Source organism: Stigmatopora argus, chromosome 10, assembly GCF_051989625.1.
Source record: "Stigmatopora argus isolate UIUO_Sarg chromosome 10, RoL_Sarg_1.0, whole genome shotgun sequence".
NCBI lineage: Eukaryota > Metazoa > Chordata > Actinopteri > Syngnathiformes > Syngnathidae > Stigmatopora > Stigmatopora argus.
In genome coordinates this window covers 6,691,778-6,711,108 of record NC_135396.1, presented here as the reverse complement: position 1 = coordinate 6,711,108, position 19,331 = coordinate 6,691,778, and the positions used below count along the sequence as shown (strand labels likewise).

General features: G+C 38.6%; 5 protein-coding genes across 16 annotated transcripts in view; 3 read left to right on the top strand and 2 right to left on the bottom strand.

The window, feature by feature from the left end:
• sacs (sacsin molecular chaperone) overlaps positions 1-2,246 on the top strand; it is a 33,956-nt gene extending 31,710 nt beyond the window's left edge. For 4 of the 12 annotated variants that reach the window (XM_077612089.1, XM_077612083.1, XM_077612084.1 and 1 more), the window contains 7 exons: positions 132-258; positions 447-547; positions 1,221-1,295; positions 1,377-1,486; positions 1,699-1,792; positions 2,025-2,094; positions 2,164-2,246. Coding sequence is in view for 6 of the 12 variants with exons in the window: in XM_077612090.1 (XP_077468216.1) it covers positions 132-258; positions 447-547; positions 1,221-1,295; positions 1,377-1,392 (319 nt within the window). In the remaining 6 variants the exon portion in view is untranslated. Of the gene's footprint in view, positions 1-131; positions 259-446; positions 548-1,220; positions 1,316-1,376; positions 1,487-1,698; positions 1,793-2,024; positions 2,095-2,163 lie in introns of all 12 variants that reach the window. The other 8 variants (XM_077612085.1, XM_077612091.1, XM_077612086.1 and 5 more) reach the window with 5 other exon arrangements.
• Positions 2,247-7,472: 5,226 nt separating this feature from the next.
• Positions 7,473-9,560, bottom strand: rps25 (ribosomal protein S25). Its single transcript, XM_077612100.1, has 5 exons — positions 9,434-9,560; positions 8,844-8,933; positions 8,580-8,763; positions 7,623-7,721; positions 7,473-7,533 (listed from the first exon to the last, which is right to left on the bottom strand). The coding sequence occupies exons 1-4, from the start codon at positions 9,434-9,436 to the stop codon at positions 7,627-7,629; spliced, it is 372 nt and encodes a 123-aa protein (XP_077468226.1). The 5' UTR covers positions 9,437-9,560; the 3' UTR covers positions 7,473-7,533; positions 7,623-7,626.
• trappc4 (trafficking protein particle complex subunit 4) lies at positions 9,506-10,924 on the top strand. The gene is made up of 4 exons (XM_077612099.1): positions 9,506-9,907; positions 10,124-10,298; positions 10,371-10,601; positions 10,706-10,924. Exons 1-4 carry the CDS (start codon positions 9,733-9,735, stop codon positions 10,782-10,784), a joined length of 660 nt encoding a protein of 219 aa, XP_077468225.1. The 5' UTR covers positions 9,506-9,732; the 3' UTR covers positions 10,785-10,924.
• On the bottom strand, positions 10,808-15,530 carry slc37a4a (solute carrier family 37 member 4a). The gene is made up of 8 exons (XM_077612096.1): positions 14,555-15,530; positions 14,232-14,464; positions 13,436-13,679; positions 12,845-13,003; positions 12,648-12,733; positions 11,968-12,081; positions 11,753-11,891; positions 10,808-11,588 (listed from the first exon to the last, which is right to left on the bottom strand). Exons 1-8 carry the CDS (start codon positions 14,700-14,702, stop codon positions 11,422-11,424), a joined length of 1,290 nt encoding a protein of 429 aa, XP_077468222.1. The 5' UTR covers positions 14,703-15,530; the 3' UTR covers positions 10,808-11,421.
• cfap45 (cilia and flagella associated protein 45) lies at positions 15,529-18,830 on the top strand. Its single transcript, XM_077611637.1, has 12 exons — positions 15,529-15,612; positions 16,373-16,474; positions 16,534-16,610; positions 16,712-16,856; positions 16,932-17,102; positions 17,266-17,444; positions 17,530-17,659; positions 17,724-17,870; positions 18,015-18,128; positions 18,198-18,391; positions 18,469-18,693; positions 18,770-18,830. Exons 1-12 carry the CDS (start codon positions 15,529-15,531, stop codon positions 18,828-18,830), a joined length of 1,629 nt encoding a protein of 542 aa, XP_077467763.1.
• The last annotated feature ends 501 nt before the right edge of the window (positions 18,831-19,331 follow it).

The window sequence follows — 19,331 nt, the reverse complement described above, 5'->3', positions numbered from 1 at the left end:
CCTAAATAATATTTCAATTGTATGAGGTTATTATTGATGTTTTTTTTTATATGTGTCGCATAATACACGTTAGTATTATGAAAACAATGTATTTTGATGTGTCTATTTTTGATACGCATTACCCACGTCAGAGTTCAAAGGTCGGCTCCACCCTTCAAAATGGCGGATGAGCCAGCTGCCAGTCCTTTGGTAGACTGCAGGCAGCTCAGAAGTGACCATTTACCGAAGAAAGACCTGATCAAGTTCTCACAGGACACGGTACGTTGTCATTTGGGGATTTCGAAGCCCCAGTTGTCATTTTAAGAGGGCTTTACGACGGTAGTAGCATGCTTCGATCGCGTGATGTGGCCCAACGTGGATGATGCAGACAGTAAAATGTTTGCAAACAAATTGGCTACATTGCGTTACCTACACCTCTTAATGTTTCATTCCATTGTGTCTTTCAGTTCCTCAACGAACACGGATTGCTGGGAAACATCAAGAATGGGGCCATAACAGCCAAAAAGGAGCAACTTGTCGACGCCATAACGAGCTGTTTGTCAGCAAAGTGAGTCATTTTTTTTAAATAGTCGTTTCTATTTACTATATCCGTGTAATCATTAAATATCAGCTTTCGGTATTCACGGCTTTGCTAAATTAGCTTGTTTTTCATGATGATACATTCCAATTTTGAATGAAAACACTAACTGGCTTGGCGTTGATTTTTTTTTTTTTTTTAAATAGCAACAGCTTGTGTGGATAACTCACACCCACATAAATGCCATCAGTGGAGGTGTAAGGAATAAACAGTACACTTTTATAGAATATAGACATTTCCCTTCACTTTCTTAAAGGAAGACCTCAGGGCTTGGACCTTTTTAATTTTTTTTATTTTAAATGCGTTTGAGACATTCAGTCAACAAAAGCGCAGGGGCCATTTTTCACTTGAGTTTAAACATATGATAAAATAACAATTTTCCCTCATTATAGGTCTCCAAACTGGTCCTCGAGGGCTGCTGTGGGTGCAGGTTTTGGTTCCAACAGATCCAACATTAACAGTTTAACCAATGGGGTTTTTCTGCTGAAAAAAGAATCACCTGAATGCAATCCAGTGATTGTACTACTATGATACCAGATTGGAATGAAAACCTGCACCCTCCGCTGCCCTTTCTGGAATAGTTTGGGGACCACTGGTCAAATTGGTTAAATGAGCAATTCTATAATCATGCTGTGTTTTGTAGAGGTATAAAGCCACGGATGTACACGGTGGAAGAGGTGACAGCTGTCAAGAAGTCAAGGCAAAGGTTGTGGACGATGTAGGACCCAAGTGTTTCAGGTTATTTATTTTCTTGTAATGTGTACTAAACCCACTTATTGTGTATCTTGCTTCTCTTCAGTGTCCACCCAAGTTGACCAAATCAACGCTGAAGAAAGATGACCAGACAAACTTCCCCAAAAAGGGTGACATTGGTGGATGGCACACTTTTTGACACCAACATCCCCTCAGGTACTTGTCATTATAGAGCAGGTGTCTCCAACTCTGGTCCTCAGGGTCCCTATCCAGTATGCTTTCCATATCTCCCACCACATTTGAATCAAATGATCAAGATGTGATGGAAAATAAACTGGACAGGGGCCTTCAAGGACTGCAGTTGGAGGTTATTTATTTTCTTGTAATGTGTACTAAACCTACTTATTGTGTATCTTGCTTCTCTTCAGTCTCCACCCAAGTTGACCAAAGATGACCAGACAAACTTCCCAAAAAGGGTGACATTGGTGGATGGCACACTTTTTGACACCAACATCCCCTCAGGTACTTGTCATTATAGAGCAGGTGTCTCCAACTGGTCCTCAGGGTCCCTATCCAGTATGCTTTCCATATCTCCCACCACATTTGAATCAAATGATCAAGATATGATGGAAAATAAACTGGACAGGGGCCCTCAAGGACTGCAGTTGGAGATCCCTCTTATAAAGACTCTGATCATTTTTAAGTCTCCGTTTCTGCAGTGGATGTCTAATATTTATATATTTTTTCCTCCTAGGGCTTTAATATTGTGCCATCTTTTGCAGTAGGATGAAGGCTTGCTGACTGAGGAAAAGAGCCTTTCTGATGTTGGTAAAACCTAACTTTTAACTTAAATAATCCTTGACTGTCTATTGACCCTGTTTTTTATTTTCCAGAGATTCTTTGTCCATGAACAGCAACACAACCTCATCTTTAAATGCTGGATGGCTTGTGGACCAATAAAAGTTCTTGAAATGTACATGTGCATTTTTTTTGCTAGTTATATGAAGGAAAAAACACAAGTGGCTTGACATTTGAAAGTTTTTATTCAAAGGGACACATTCGTATGGACAGTCTTCTCCACCTGTAGACAAGATTAAAACACTTAGAAAAATTTCAACAGCACTTACAATAAAAAAGTTTTTTTTTAGCCTAAAACACTTAGAAATTTTCAACATAACACTTGTATAAAAAAACGATTTTTTAGCATATTATAAAAACACTTAGGCTAAAAAATTCAACAAAAAAAAACATTTTTTAGCCTGAAATACTTAGCAAAAATTTCAACATAACACTTAGGTAAAAAAAAGTTTTTATTATAAAACACTTAGAATATAAACACCAAAAATTAAAGGAAAAAAAAGACCATTGAGGGTCTTGGGTCTTTTTTCTCCAAGTGTTTTAACAAAGACAATTGACACTCAAATCTCTTTTATTAAAATTTCTGACTGGAAAAAAGAAGTGAGATCCTCCTTACCTTAAGGATCTGGTCACCATGAGCCAGAAAACTCTGGACTTCACCTAAGAGGAGGGAGAGTAAATTTAGTCAATAAAATAGATCTGGATGAATACTTGGATTTTCGACAATAAACTAACCTCTCAGAAGACTGCGTTCAGAGATGAGGCATCACTTGGAGACCCTCCAAAGTCTGGACCTGATGTGTGCCAAAAAAAAGAAGCAAAAGTTAGCATATTTAGACACTGGAGATTCAACAAATAGACTTACATTTTTGTTGTTAAATCTAGTTTTACCTTGATGAGAAGACCAAAGATGATGCTAAACGGGGGAAACGCTATTTAGGAGTTGCCAAACAACTAATACAGGAAGAGAAATCTTACAGAGTTCAGAGACGCCGCATCATCTTCAAGTGGGCAACCTGGGAAGATCACCTGGACATGGACCTGATGTGTGCAAAAAAAAAAAGCAAAAGTTAGCATATTTAGACACTGGAGATTCAACAAATAGACTTACATTTTTGTTGTTAAATCTAGTTTTACCTTGATGAGAAGACCAAAGATGATGCTAAACGGGGGAAACTTCATTTAACAAAGCTATTTAGGAGTTGCCAAACAACTAATACAGGAAGAGAAATCTTACAGAGTTCAGAGACGAGGCATCATCTTCAAGTGGGCAACCTAGGAAGATCACCTGGACATGGACCTGATGTGTGCAAAAAAAAAAAAAGAAGCAAAAGTTGTCATATACAGAGACTGGAGATTCAACAGATGGGATTAGTTTTACCTGTAACCTCAAGGGTTTGAGTGTCCTGGGGCACACGGGAAGAGCTGCATCTTGATTTAACCAAGCTATTTGGGATTTGACAAATAATTATTACATGAAAGAGAAATCTTACAATAAATGATCAAGATCAAGATAAAGAATGAAAATAAGTTAGTGAGTGCTCCGTTCTAATTTCCCTTTTCCAGACAAGGCGATTAAATATACAGGCTGAAGTTAACAGTTAGGAGAAAATTGCCTTAACAATTTTGGAGTAAAATGATTTGTTTAGCACTCGCAGTGAAAACTATCAGTACATACATCATTTTTGAGTGAGCCTTTACCTAACAAACTGTCAGTTGATATCTCGGCTTTGTTTGAATCCACTCAAAGTCTTTCTACACGACTCGAAAATGGAGAAAACAGACTATAGATCTGTTAGTATTAACATCAAGACAACACTTGTCGTGGTCAAAGGGAAAGCGTTGTCGTGACGCTAATGCTAAGATAGCTTGTCACATGTGGCACAGAGCCCAAACTTAAATTGTCGACGGTGCGGTCAACCTGGCATTAAACTTGCAGATTGGTTGGCGGTTTTGCTACATTGATTCCTAAAATATCTGCCGGTAGCGTGATAAAAATGCACTTAGGCCAGTAAATGGCTCGACGGCTTACCTCGTTGGCGTGCTACACGGCCATCTGCATAGACATGGCTCTTGGAGAAGACGAGGCACTGCGCATGTGCTTAATTTATACAGCTTCCTTGAAGATAGGCCACGGCTGCCTTGAAGATAGGCCACGCCCATATTATTGAAAGTGGAAAAGATGGTGGCTTGCTTACCGTGCTCCACTAGGTGCTTTGTCTTCCCAACTCAATGTCTATGTTTTGAAGATGACATAGTATAATGGTCATGATTTTCGTGGTCTTGATCCTATAAAACAGGGTGTCTCATATCAATCATTAGCTGTAATGACTTACTTTAAAAAAAAAAAAACTGCTTCACTATACATGGTCATATTTAAAAAAATATATATACTATATATATATATATATATAGTAGTACTGAATAGAGCCGTTAGCGACATCTAGTGGTTAAAGACACGATCTGAAACATACATGGTCATTTTAATACAAACCTTACTGTGCGTGGTCATTTTTTTATTTAATTTAAATAAAGCCTTACTATACATGGTCATTTTAATAAAAAACCTACTGTGCGTGTTAATTTTTTTTAAAGCCAATGGTTGTTTTTTAAAGAAAAAAAGCCTTACTATACTATGTCGTTTTTTAAGAAAAAAAGCCTTACTATACTATGTCGTTTTTTAAGAAAAAAAGCCTTACTATACTATGTCGTTTTTTAAGAAAAAAAAGCCTTACTATACTATGTCGTTTTTTAAGAAAAAAAAGCCTTACTATACTATGTCGTTTTTTAAGAAAAAAAGCCTTACTATACTATGTCGTTTTTTAAGAAAAAAAGCCTTACTATACTATGTCGTTTTTTAAGAAAAAAAGCCTTACTATACTATGTCGTTTTTTACGAAAAAAGCCTTGCTATACTATGTCATTTTTTAAAAAAGCCTTACGATACCATGTCGTTTTTTAAAGAAAAATAGCCCTACTATACTATGTCGTTTTTTTTAACGAAAAAAAAGCCTTAGTATACTGTCGTTTTTTAAGGAAAAAAGCCTTACTATACTATGTCGTTTTTTAATTTAAAAAAAGCCTTACTATACTATGTCGTTTTTTACGAAAAAAGCCTTGCTATACTATGTCATTTTTTTAAAAAGCCTTACGATACCATGTCGTTTTTTAAAGAAAAATAGCCCTACTATACTATGTCGTTTTTTTTACGAAAAAAAAAGCCTTACTATGTCGTTTTTTACGAAAAAAGCCTTGCTATACTGTCATTTTTTAAAAAAGCCTTACGATACCATGTCGTTTTTTAAAGAAAAATAGCCCTACTATACTATGTCGTTTTTTTTACGAAAAAAAAGACTTAGTATACTGTCGTTTTTTAAGGAAAAAAGCCTTACTATACTATGTCGTTTTTTAATTTAAAAAAAGCCTTACTATACTATGTCGTTTTTTACGAAAAAAGCCTTGCTATACTATGTCATTTTTTTAAAAAGCCTTACGATACCATGTCGTTTTTTAAAGAAAAATAGCCCTACTATACTATGTCGTTTTTTTTTACGAAAAAAAAGCCTTAGATACTGTCGTTTTTTTAAGGAAAAAAGCCTTACTATACTATGTCGTTTTTTACGAAAAAAGCCTTGCTATACTGTCATTTTTTAAAAAAGCCTTACGATACCATGTCATTTTTTAAAGAAAAATAGCCCTACTATACTATGTCGTTTTTTTTACGAAAAAAAAGACTTAGTATACTGTCGTTTTTTAAGGAAAAAAGCCTTACTATACTATGTCGTTTTTTAATTTAAAAAAAGCCTTACTATACTATGTCGTTTTTTACGAAAAAAGCCTTGCTATACTATGTCATTTTTTTAAAAAGCCTTACGATACCATGTCGTTTTTTAAAGAAAAATAGCCCTACTATACTGTCGTTTTTTTTACGAAAAAAAAAGCCTTAGTATACTGTCGTTTTTTTAAGGAAAAAAGCCTTACTATACTATGTAGTTTCTTACGAAAAAAGCCTTGCTATACTGTCATTTTTTAAAAAAGCCTTACGATACCATGTCGTTTTTTTAAAGAAAAATAGCCCTACTATACTATGTCGTTTTTTTTACGAAAAAAAAGCCTTAGTATACTGTCGTTTTTTTAAGGAAAAAAGCCTTACTATACTATGTCGTTTTTTAATTTAAAAAAAAGCCTTACTATACTATGTCGTTTTTATTTTAAAAAAGCCTTACCATTTTTATCTTAAAAAATGACATAACATAGTAAGGCTTTTTTTCTTATAAACGACTATGTATAGTAAGGCTTTTTTCTTAAAAAACGACGTTGTATAGTACAGCTATTTAAAGAAAAAAAGACCATGTAAAGTAAGGATTTTTTTCTTCAAAAATTATGAATTATAATAAGGCTTTAAAAAAACACTGCATAGTAGTAGAGTTAGAGGACTTTTTTGATTGCTTGTCTACTTACACATTAACAATTACTTCTTTTTCAGCAGAGGCTGGCTGGACTGCAATTCTTCTTCATTGTGGTTGTCAACCTAGCCCAGGGGTCGGGAACCTTTTTGACCAAGAGAGCCATAAACAATTCATATTTTCAAACATTATCCATTGAGAGCCATACTCAGAATTTAAAAGTAAAAATACATGAATATGTCGGCATTTATTAATCATTTCACCACTTTGAAAGTAAAAAAAAGTCTGAATTCTTTTAAGAACATTTTCACTGTTGCTAATCAATGAGTATCAATGAGAGTATGCATGCAGAAGAGTATTATGAAGAAAAATTATGATTAAAAAGGCACTAGAGATAGTGTCGGCGCCACAGTGTGACGCTCCCATTGGTACGTTCGGGGCTTAGGTGGTCTCTAACCAGCGGTTTCCATATTTTACCACACAGGTTAGCAGAGAGCCATATACACCCATCAAAAGAGCCACATATGGCTCCCGAGCCATAGGTTCCCTACCCCTGACCTAGCCCTTAAGACGACTGGTTACAGCTCAAACAGGCAGGAAGGAGAGGACTGCAACCGCGAGGATGACATCGAAGACATGGAGAGGGAGGTTTCCACAGCATACTCCCACTGCCTCGAGTCACCCGCTACATCCATCTGAGACCGAGAGTGTCTCCCGCCTCGAGCAAGCATTGAACAAGATTGTGTATATTTGGACAGATGCTTATCAATATCTTATAGCCACCTCACTGCCTGCGGCTTAAAATGACAAATCCATTTCCAAAGAGGCACTCAATAAATGAAAGTTGAATTTTGCATCTCATAAAAGGAGATTTGAGAACATGACTGCATTTGCACATTGTGAATTATTGTTGCACCAAAATAAAAACATTATCCAGGATTTGTCTTTACATTTTATTTAACTTTCCAACAAAGAGCACAAAGGAAACAAACAGGAGAACCTGAAAAAGTCAGAAAAGTGACATTTCAGTTCAGAGAAAATGAATAAATAAGGAATGAGAGCAGGCCTATAGTTTAAAATTTTGCTTACCTGCTTATGCTTTCTCTGCTGGCACCTCCTCGTCACCACCCTTGGTGTTGCGCGTGTAGATGAGCTGGGCTCTGTGCTTGGACACCAGCTTGATCATACCTGCAACCACACAAAAGACACAGGCATATTAATCGTGTGCTCCATTGTAGAGCATGTTTACAGCAGCAATGTCGACTGTCAACCGCAGATGGGAGAGCAAAAGTCCTCGGGCAAAGTGCTGCGCGTGCATCTTTGACGAGCCAATGACGCGCTCTGCCTCAACTTTGAGCATTGCATTACAATAGAGGAAAATGAGAACGCGGTTATCTACAATCCAACAATTTTGGGCTAGAACGAAAATGCGAGCTAACAGTTTAATTACACTGACAGCTCGCACCACAATTGATTTTTTGGGGCAGTGAATGAACCTCTTTCAGTGCCATAAATGGTGATATACTGTGCATTTTAATAGAACAATATTTGTCAAATTAAACTGTTTGTGCCATTTGACAAATCTAAAACCCAGGCTGGCTCAAGTACAAATTTATATTACCACTATTAAAACAAATTCTTAGAAAAAAAGGAAAATGCTTAATATATCTCAACTAAAATAGCCCTAGTCATCCCATTGGGTGAACAACTTTATTTGCTGTATAGGTCTATATAGAAAACAGTGTTTTAAAAATTGTGTTTGCAATGGTATTTTAGTGCTGCACAACTGATTTGTAAAAAAGTGGGATTTACATTTTCTTTAGCTTCATTAAAATGACCGTCCAATTCCATTATAATGTTGCGGTAGCTCTGTTCAAATTAGGGAGCAAATGACATTTTGATATACTTTTTTGTCACCTCAATACATTACCTCGATATCAGAGGGGCTTATTAACAGCACATTCTGAAAATCAGGTGACTCAGATTCTGACTAGCGCGCAAAAAAAAATGAGATGTGGATGTCCCTTGTTAAAACTAGAAGCTCACCTTTAGCAAGCAGTTCCTGCAGGGCGTTCCTAGCCAGGGAGCCACGGATCTTCAGCCTCTCGGACACAACGGCGGGCGTGATGAGCTTGTAGTTGGGAACTTCTTTGTACAGCTTTTCATAGGTAGCCTTGTCGAAGAGGATCAGGTTGTTGAGCTTGTCCCTCACTTTTCCCTTAGACCACTTCTGCTCAAAAAGACCAAAATACCACAAGGTCAGGCGTGCCCCTCTCTAGAAAGCCATGAGAGTAACATCAAATGTCAAACCTTCTTCTTGGCTTTGCCTCCAGATTTGTTGACTGGGTCCTTGTCCTTTTTGGACTTCCCAGCGTCCTTTTTCTTATCGGTCTTGGGAGGCTGAAAATGCAGGTCAAATACAAAGTTGCAGCCTAACAATTGACAAATTTTGATAAATCGCTCGAAATGTAACTTGGAATTGTGATTAAGGTATCGAACGATTAGCCAATGCTCATGCAGGCCAACATGGACAGGCAAGGCCGTTATTTTCCCATAAAGATTTCATGCGCCCAAAACGGAAAGTTATGAAAAATCTAGATATATGCTAAGTAATGGTGTACGAGGTTATCAGTTGGACTAACGCAACCAGGACGGATATTTTTAGGGGGCTAATAAATTGGGGCTTATGGTTAGCGAGGACTGTGAAACGCGTGGCGAAATTAGCACACATGCTAACACGGGTTTAGTCGTTTTTGTTTGGACGTTTACCACCAAGGAATTAAATGAAATTGGACACATTTACTTCGCGCGGCTTTCCGACTGTTCATAAGTCAGCGGAATTCATAGAACCATGCGCGTATCCACTTTTAACTCGTTTAAATCATGGTAAGAGCTCTCACCATGTTTCCTCTTCAAGATGTCGGAGTGAAAGGAAGTTGGTCCGTGCGAAATCCTCTCCGTCACCCAGTATTAGCGGAAGTAGATGAAGGATTCTGGGAAATTGAGTTCTCTTCTCGTGTTTCGTTTCTCCCCATGTACAGACAAAATTAGTTTTTTTTTCTCAGTTTACAAACCACGCGGTTTTAGTTCTTAAAAAGAAATTGATAGAAATAGAAACCACTAAAGAACAATAACTCGTTTTTTTGTGTGTGTTCTCGTCACGTGATCACTGCTGTCAGACGCCGAAGCCTTTGCTAAAATGGTGATTTTCAGCGTCTATGTAGTGAACAAGGCGGGGGGTTTAATTTACCAGTATGACAACTATGTACCGAGAGCAGAAACTGAAAAGACGTTTAGTTACCCTTTAGATTTGGTCCTCAAGCACCACGACGAGAAGGTGGTGGTCTCGTTTGGCCAGAGGGACGGAATCAAAGGTAGAGCCTCATACATTAGCATGAACTAGCATGCACGTTAGCGCAAAGTGAGTGACTACAAATATTGTCCAATATTCTTAGTTAAAATGAAATGTCCGTCCTAGAATATCCCGATCCATATTTCATTCAAACGTGGGAAATAGTTATCACACTAAGAAAAAAAGTATTGTGAATTTGTCTCAGTAGCTGTCAAGGTGTAATCTTATTTATTTTCAGTGGGCCATGCAGTGCTGTCCATCAATGGGATTGACGTAGTGGGAAAAAGTACAGCCGATGGGAAAGACATTCTGGAATACTTGAAAGATTCTTCCAATTATCCAGTATCAATTCGATTTGGACGAGCACGACTCAGTTCCAATGAAAAACTGATGCTGGCTTCTATGTTCCATTCGTAAGTAACCCTCATCATTTCTAAATATTTTCCCAAAGTTTCCTCCTCAATAATCTCTTTTTATCTACGTAGGTTGTTTGCTATCGGATCACAGCTGTCTCCGGAGGTTGGAAGTTCAGGAATAGAGATGCTGGAAACAGACGTGTTCAAGCTTCACTGTTTCCAGACTCTTACAGGAATAAAATTCATTGTGCTGGCAGACCCACGACAAACTGGCATTGATGCTCTTCTCAGGAAAATATATGAGATCTATGCAGACTTTGCACTAAAGAATCCATTTTACTCTCTGGAAATGCCTATCAGGTACACCTTTAACATTTTGCCCATACGAAATCTGGAAATTATCATTCACACTACCACTTGTCCAATGTCATCGGTATTCTGAGGTTTGGATTTTCTATTTTCAGGTGTGAACTTTTTGACCAAAACTTAAAAAGTGCACTGGAGATTGCAGAGAAGGCTGGTAACTTTGGAGCTGGGTCGTGATGAAGGAAAACCACCAAACAACATTGTTAGAAGTTTTCTTTTGTTGATTTATAAAATGTTTTGTCCCATTGAGAGTACAATGACTATACTGTACATACATTTTGTTGTGTAAATACTATTAAATTCAAATAATATTTCAAGTGTCTGTGTACAACGTAGCTCATAAGAACACTGAAATATTTGTTCAGGTATTTTTGTTTTAAACTAAGCAAAACAAAACACAATCCAACCCCAGAAGGTGAAGGCATAATACTTAGCTGCTTAAGGAGACATTTCTCTGGTAGAGCCCATACCTTATAGAATCTCAAAAGTAACTGTAAATGTAGCCAAAATATTACTTTAAAAAACTGCCTGTTAGATAATGGATTTCATAAATGGGATGGTTTAAGGAAAAATTAGGTGAGAACAACTAGTATAAAACAATTGTCTTTGGCTTTAGGAACGTCACTGCAATGTTTTCATTCTCGTTAAAATACTTTTGATGAAGTATTTTAAGGGATTGTGAAGGTTTTTGGGGATCAGATGTTGAAACTATTCAGATCTTCATGTTATATGCATAAAATGAGATGAGTACAAAATGTTTCAGGGGGAAAAAAAAAAATCGGGATTCATTTTTCTCGTGGGAAATAAAAATGTATCACTTGGACTTTTTGGACACGTGGCCCATTTTAGAGCAAATGTTGCGTAGCAGGAAGAAGCAGGCGGTAGTGACCCCACAGAAAATCTCTGCAACCCAGAAGGCCGTTTCCCAGCCATGATGTTTGGCAATGGTGCTAAATGGAAGCCCAGAGAGAAATCCACCAACTGAGAGAAAAAATATATTTCTATCACCCGCTTTTTAGGGAAAACATTCAGCCATGCGGAATAAGAGTGTATATCCGGCCTAATGCCCATCGTTGGTTGAGATTGACCTCGAGCAGAAACTATCTAGAATATGAAGTACTCAACATAAATCGCATTCCACTTACTATTAGCCATTAGGGCCACAATTGCATGCGATGTCCCACAGTAGTTGGACGGAGCGCTTTCATTGGCTATAACGCCAAACAGGGAAATGGGCCCATAGGAACAGAATCCGAATGCTGCACCTAGACAAAGTATCCAAACCTTCACGTGTACACAGCAGGCATTAATTCTGTTGAAGTATACCCAATACATACCTTTATGTCGCATCATCAATTACCTTTGGGCTGTCTGGCGAAACGGTGACTCTAAACAGATACATAGATAGGGACATTCCTGCCATCATGGCGATCAGGACAAAGTGGCGAGGATTGCCATAGATTTTCAAGCCTTGCTGTACAGAGAAGAGAGCTGTGGTCAAGGATGTGTGGTTTTACTACTTTGTTGGCAAATCAAGGGTGGTGGCAGGTTTGGAAAAAAAGCATAAGCTACTGATTATTCCTCAACTTTGTTCAGAAAAATGTTTTATATGTTTTCATTATTTTTATAGTTATTAACCTAACACTCACAGTAATGGCAAAATTAGCCTTCAATTGACCTAAAGTGCACCTTGTTGGACTGCTAATATTTTGTACAACCGGAATTCCAGTGAAATTGGGATGTTGTGTTAAACATCAACAAAAACAGAATGTTACATGATTTGCAAGGTTCAACCTACTGGTATATTTAATCAAATGCACAATAAAGCCAAAAAAAATGTAATGCTCAAAACCAAAACGGTTCTTGTTTTCCACAAAATATCAGGGGTTTATGGCCATAACACATTTCAAAAAATTGGCAAGAAAGACTGAGAAAATTAAGGAAAATTCAAACACTGTTTAGACTTTAGAACATCCAATAGATCAAATCCAATCAGATCAGATCCAATGGAACATCCAAAAGACTTGACAGTCAACTCACTTTGGCCACAGCTTTGTCAGAGAGATACCCTGCTGCCAGGCTGCCTAAAAGACCTCCCAACTCCAGAGCACTCATGTATGAGCTACCTAAAAAAGTAAAAAACACAGTAAATCAACATAGACAAGGACAGATTAGCAGTCACCATTAAATTTGCTCTTGGATATGACAACCATATATGACGAGAATACATTGCATACCCATCAATGTCGACTGTCCCTTGTCCTGAATGAGAAACAACTGACCCCAGTCAGTGCAGGCTGTCTTCACTCCAAACACCACAAGGTAGGACAAAGACAGGAGCCACAGGTAAGGAGAGAGCAGAAACTCAGAGAGGGTGCTCTCATCGTTAGATGGCGCTGAACGACAGAACAAGTGGAAGAGAAAAAATAACATGTAACGCATGCAAAATAATGGAACCAAAGTGTCATTATCACATGGAATACATTTTGTAGCATACATCTACTAGGGCTCCGCAGGAGGAGCATGCAGGGTACAAAGTCTACACAGTGATTATTGACCTTTAGTCACAAGAGACAAATGTGGTAGAAAAACAGTCTATGCTGCATAGTGCAAAAAATTAACCACTTAACTAACACACAAACTTTTGGCAGTCAGAGTGAAAAAATACAAAAATAAGAGATCTTGCAGGCCAAGTCAAACTATGAAAAAGGTGCGACATATAGACCAGAAAATACGGTCCTTATTTACTATGTAATCAACTGTTTCCAAATCAAAACAAAATGTTACTATGTGTGATATTAGTGTTTATAAACTGTCATTATACTCACCTCCTTTGCTCTTTTTGGCTGCCACCTCAATGTTGGGTAGCCCAACATCCTTGGGCTCATTCTTGATAACCAACAGGCAAATAAAGGAGATTACCACACAGATCAATCCGGACATGGATAAGATGGTCCTCCAGCTGTAACTTTGGGTCAGCACTGTGGCGATAATAGGGCCCAAGCTGCCAGCCAGATTCATGCTGCACGAGAGGATTGACCACCATGTTCCAAACTGGGAGGGCTCGAACCACTAAAAGAAAATATGAAATGCTGTCATGCTTCTCATGGACAGTCTGGATAGAAGTATTAGTAGTAGAAATAATAGTCTGAATGAAGTCTGATCACTTTATTGGTTGCTGTTAACATTTTTGGGCCCGTTTTCCCAGGTTGTCCGGATAAAAAAATTATGCTAAATGTAGTCCTTAATGTTTCTGCAGGTTAAGTTTTGAGAAAAAAAATGCTGTAATAACACAAAATGCATGCCCAAACTAATGAAAACCAATAGGAGCTATCCAAAAATGGCTTTGAAAAAGATGATAATTTTGTGAAAGATAAATTGAATGTACACATTCAAATAATTGATTTAACTGCAGTAATGTACTTTTAGGCAATCAACATAAATAAAATAAAAAAATGAAGCTCGAGGTGTCATCTTTACTATTGAAACTCAAAAAATTGTGCATGTATGGCTTAGTACATTAATTCGGCAAGTGTCAAAGTTAGAGAACTAAAATATAGTAGCCAAAAATTCCTAGACTGCAACAGCAATCTTTACTTCAGTTCACATGTGTAATGGTCCTACCTTGCGCAGAACCCTGCCACAGGGAGGCCAGCCAAGCCCCTGACCCAAGCCATTGAGGAACCACAGGGCAGAAAAGACGGCCACAGTGGATGACCACGAGAAGATCACATTGATGCCTCCCACGGCGAACAAGCCAATAGAAAAGAACCAGCGGGCACTGATCTTGTCCGACAACACTCCACTGATGAACTTACTGATAGCGTAGGCCAAAGACTGACTGCTTGTTATCATGCCTGCGTGAGGAGAACACACAAACAACAATTGGTCATCATATGCGAACGTAACGTGATAGCAGAAATCAGATGTGAAATGGTCAAGCATACCCAGATCATCCTTGTCCAAGTCAATTTCTTGCATCAGCGAAGGCATCACAAAAGAGAATGTCTTTCTGTTAAAGTAGTAAAGTGTGTAGCCAACAAACATAGCCAAAAAGATTGTTCCACGGTAGTACCCATAACCTGCTCTACCCATGACTGAAAATGCAAAAAATAAAAAAAAATGAGAGTCGATTTAGGAGATCGGCAGACGGTGCTGCTGGTGAACTTTGCTTCAGGATCCACAGTGGAGCAGCTGCTGTTGCTAACAAAGCAGGACTGTTTGTAATCTGAACAAGTTAATGGTCAACTCCTAAACACCACAAATGATTTGATCTGCTCTCCTGCTGGCTATCGCGGGTCAAGCAGGCTGTTTGTAATGAAAATATTCGAGTATTCCTGAATTTATTATTAACTGTCACCTTAAAATGTTTTGGATGTTCATCGAATGAAATAAAACAAAACTCTTTAAAGGGAAATGGTGATTTTTGCCTGTTTTTTTCTTACTATGTCCACGAATTTGAACGGAATCGTTATGAATGAACTACAGTGGCGATGACGTTTCCACATCATGTGAACCAATTAGCGCCGCTTGTTATGTACGCACTAAATGAAGCGTGATTTAAAAAGAACATTTACTCAGGGTTTAGCCGAAACAACACATTATTTTTGATAGCACAATAAACGGATATGTAACACCCATTATTTTGACCGTGACTCTTACACTGCACTACAAGCTATTATTAATTAAGAGACGCCGGCAACCGAGCATACATCAAGTCGCAATATTAAAATAACTGGATAATGCACGCGTTTTAATCATTTTTAACCTGCTGTATTATTGGCATAAATAACGCGGTAACATAAACATTTTAGATCCTATCGTTCAGATTACTCATCCATTTGTTAGCACTTTTTGCTGTGGGACCCGCCTTCGCTAACTCTTCGTCGTTTCCATACCTGTAGATATCACATTAAGATAGATGCAAAACGCAGGGTTTGAGGCAACCGAGAAAGCCGTCATCAAAAGTCGGCCATTTTCTGTCAGTGCTGTTGGCGAAACAACAGTAAATACTATATACATTTAAATGAGATAAGAGTAGTATAAGATATCTATGACCACGCCTACCTAATCGAAGCGCTCCGGCACTTGAGCGTCCCCTATACGTTGAAGCACGACAATGTAGAAATATTGTTCTGTTACAAAATAAAGAGAATCCAAGAGTGGGAAAAACATTGCACCGAGTACCTTTTGAGGTGTTTTAGCTATTTTCCACTCAAAATATCAGTTTACACAAGCTTGCACAGGTACTTCCTATTTCTATGGCAACAGGACAACATGCCCATAGATGTTCGTCAACACACACCAGAGGCAGAGAGAGCGTTCTCTGGAATTTTTTTTCTTAACACCTGGAGTTTATTCCTTTTTCTGCCCATATTTTTATTCGGAATCTGCTGCATTCAGAAAAAGAAATCATGGTATGGTGCATGTTTATTTTCTTGTTGTTTTTACTTTTTTTCTTTTTCTAAGCATTATGCAGAAAAGTATACTTTATTAAATGATCATGTTGATCATGGTTTGGAACATAATAAATGCATTCATTTTTTAGGACATATTGTCACATAAAACAATGGGAAAAGACCAATAATAACACCAAAACAACACCGACTGTAATTAAACTAAAACTACAACAATAACAGGATTGATGATAATACGTTCAATGTAATTTATAGTTTTGTGCAGTATGCTAATATACATGAAAATTGGGGGAAAATACCATTTTGGATATTATAGTGATTATGACTGGATAAATGTAAACTTTGCAGAGTGTGACCTCGTCCACATCAACGTTGAGAAGACAACATCGATACCGAACACGAGCATCCTCTTCTCAGGTCGATGAAAGTTTGTTTGGAAAGAAGATACAGGTGAGTGTGTGTCCTATACTTGTCAGAGGTGCAAGAAATCCTAACAATCTGCTTTGAAGGTAAATGATGTGCCAGTGCAGAAGGCGACAGGGAAGACTATCCAAATTGTTACTAAAGACCTCATTCGCAACCTCAGGCAAGCTTTTTTCTTTTAAAAACGACTGTCAGGTTAGAAAACTCTCATTATTTTGAGATAAAGGGTTTAAATCTTGCCTCTGGCATTCCTGTTATGGCTAGGATTCCATGCAGTGATCCCTCTGGAGAGTCCATCATCCTACCTTCAGCGGACTTTAAACAGATCACATCAAGATCCAAGGTTATCTCCAAGGAGGAGGAGAAGGCTTCGAAGGAGACACATCCGAAAAGGAAAGAAGACGAAATGGTAGTAAAATATCCCAAAACATTCACTTTGTGGACTTTAATTGCGTCAACAATTCACACACCTGATTATACGTAGCGGGCGGCTGAGGAAAAGAAGCGGCAGATGTTAGAGGCCGACAAGTCCCGTCAGGAGAAGCAGCCTCCGAGTGAGGTGGAATTGGAGGCTCACGAGCGAGCACAGCATCTGCTGAAGCGAGCCGATGCCCTGAGAATGGAACAGGAAGAAGAGATCAGAGAACTCAACAAGGTAGTAAATATGTATACACAATGTAGGTGGATGTTGGGGGTGCATTAATTTGATCAACTGAATATGTTGAGTGTTTTTTGGAGGTGAAACTTTGGTGTAAAACATTTGGACAACATCTGCTTCACGGTATTCATCTTGGTCTGCATCTCTGGGAGCTTCTCAGGCGATTTTAGGTGCTCAGTGCCAAGCCACACGTGATGCACAAATCCAGGAGAAGATCCAGATCCATATGGAAATGCTGGAGGAGGAGAAGCGTCTGGATGCCATGATGGAAGCAGAGCGCCGAAGACTTCTGGACAAGGTGGATCAGACTGATGAGATGCGCAAACAACAAAGGATTAGGTAAAAAAAAAAAAAATCAGTCCCCAAGAGCATGGCTGTTCATGTTCTGCTGCTATTAGAAATGTGTGTTATTTGTGCTCTCCAGTGGGAAACAACAACTTTTTGAACAGATCCAGCAGCGTCTAGAGGAGAAGATAGTACAAGAGGAGCTGAGAGAGCAGGAAAAACAACAAGCTAGAGAGAAACAAGCAAGGATGAACCTGGAGGACATCATGGTACCACAAGCTGTGTGTTAAGTAAAATATAAAAGTATTTTTTACGAACTATACTTTGCTCCAGGGCCTGGAGAAGAAGAGGGAGGAACAGGAACATCTACAGCAAGAAGTCATGAAAATCAATGCTGAGACGCTGAGGGCACGGGAGCTGAGGAAAGAAGAAGAGAAGATGGCAGACCTGAGAGAAATGGAGTACATAAAAAACAAACAAGTGAGATACTCACCACGAAGCCGCTACCGGAAATACTACTGTTTTATTGTGGTTTCGAGGATAGGTTTCTGGTATTGGCATTGGTTAGATCTGCTTCACCGTTTTGGAATACAGTTACGCCTCTAATATGGATCTTTCCTGCAGCAACGTGAGGCTGAGTACGAAGCGGAACAGAAGAGGATGAAGAGGGAGAAGGAGTTAGAGATCGCCAGGCTCAGAGCTCAGCAGGAAAGAGCCAGAGACCATAAGGCCGATCAGGTCAGGATTGACTAAATAGCTGTAAATCCACTTTTGTAAATTCATCTCGTCTGTGGATGCTTTTGGAAGGACGAACTTCGTACTAAGAGGAACCAAGAGATCGCGGACAGAGAATGGAGGAGGAAGGAAAAGGAGCTGGCTGCCAAAAAGGCGCGGGAAGAGGCCATGATTCGGGCTGCTCGTCTGGAGCAGGTTCGGCGAAAAGAGCAGCTACTGTCCATGGAAGCTGGCCGAGAGAAGGCCGAATTTGAGAGAGTTTTAAAGTGAGACGTTATACTTGGACCCTGCTCGAACAGTGTTTTCTTTGTCCTTTGCTACCTTCGTTTTGTGATACATTCAGGGTTCAACAAGAGGCAAGCGCAAGACAGAGAGAAGAGGACGAAAGGCAGCGTCAGAATGCGCTCCGCCATGCCGAGGCCATCAGGCAGCAGGTGAAGGAGCTGGGGCAGTCCACCCTCACCAAGCACAAAGAAACCTTGAAAGAAGCAGAGAAACTGAGTAAGGAGGCACAGAAGCGACACCAACGCATTAGTGAACTAAAACGGAAGAAGTTGAAGGAGCTCAAGTAAATACTGCTGGCATCAAGTAGGCAATTTTCTTGTGATTTTTGTCTAAATGTGACCCTTCTCGTTCATGTGCAGGGCAATGGGGCTCAGTGAAAAATACTGCAGTGACGTGGAAAGAAAGGTCTGGCTGCGTTGATTCACACAATCTTCAGCAAGAGGCTCAAATGAAGATGACACCATATTTAGGTTTATGTTTAAATGTAAAGTGAATTCATATTTTGTACATGAATGACCTACAAAAGTCTGGTTGTTGAAGATAACATTTAGATTTGGACTACTGTCCATAGGATTTTGAGATTGTATTTTTAAACTTGTCAGAAAATTGGCTATTGTAGGTGAAGCACTATAAAAAGTTGGATCATCTTAAATAGTAAGTCAACGATTTCATTGAAAGTCCACCCTTCTAAGAACAAAAGAAAAATCACAACTAGAGCCACAAAACTACACAAGTCGAGATCAAAACTTACCTTAGAGCAGAAATCACAGAGTATAATATTTTGGGGAGACAAGAAAAGTCAAGTTATATTTTACTGTCAATGGTCAAGATGGAAGGTTTGTAACATACTGTAATTAAAAAAATAAGGGTTAAGATCAAGACCATAAAACATTGTTTGAATTTGTAAGTTTAAAGTCACTT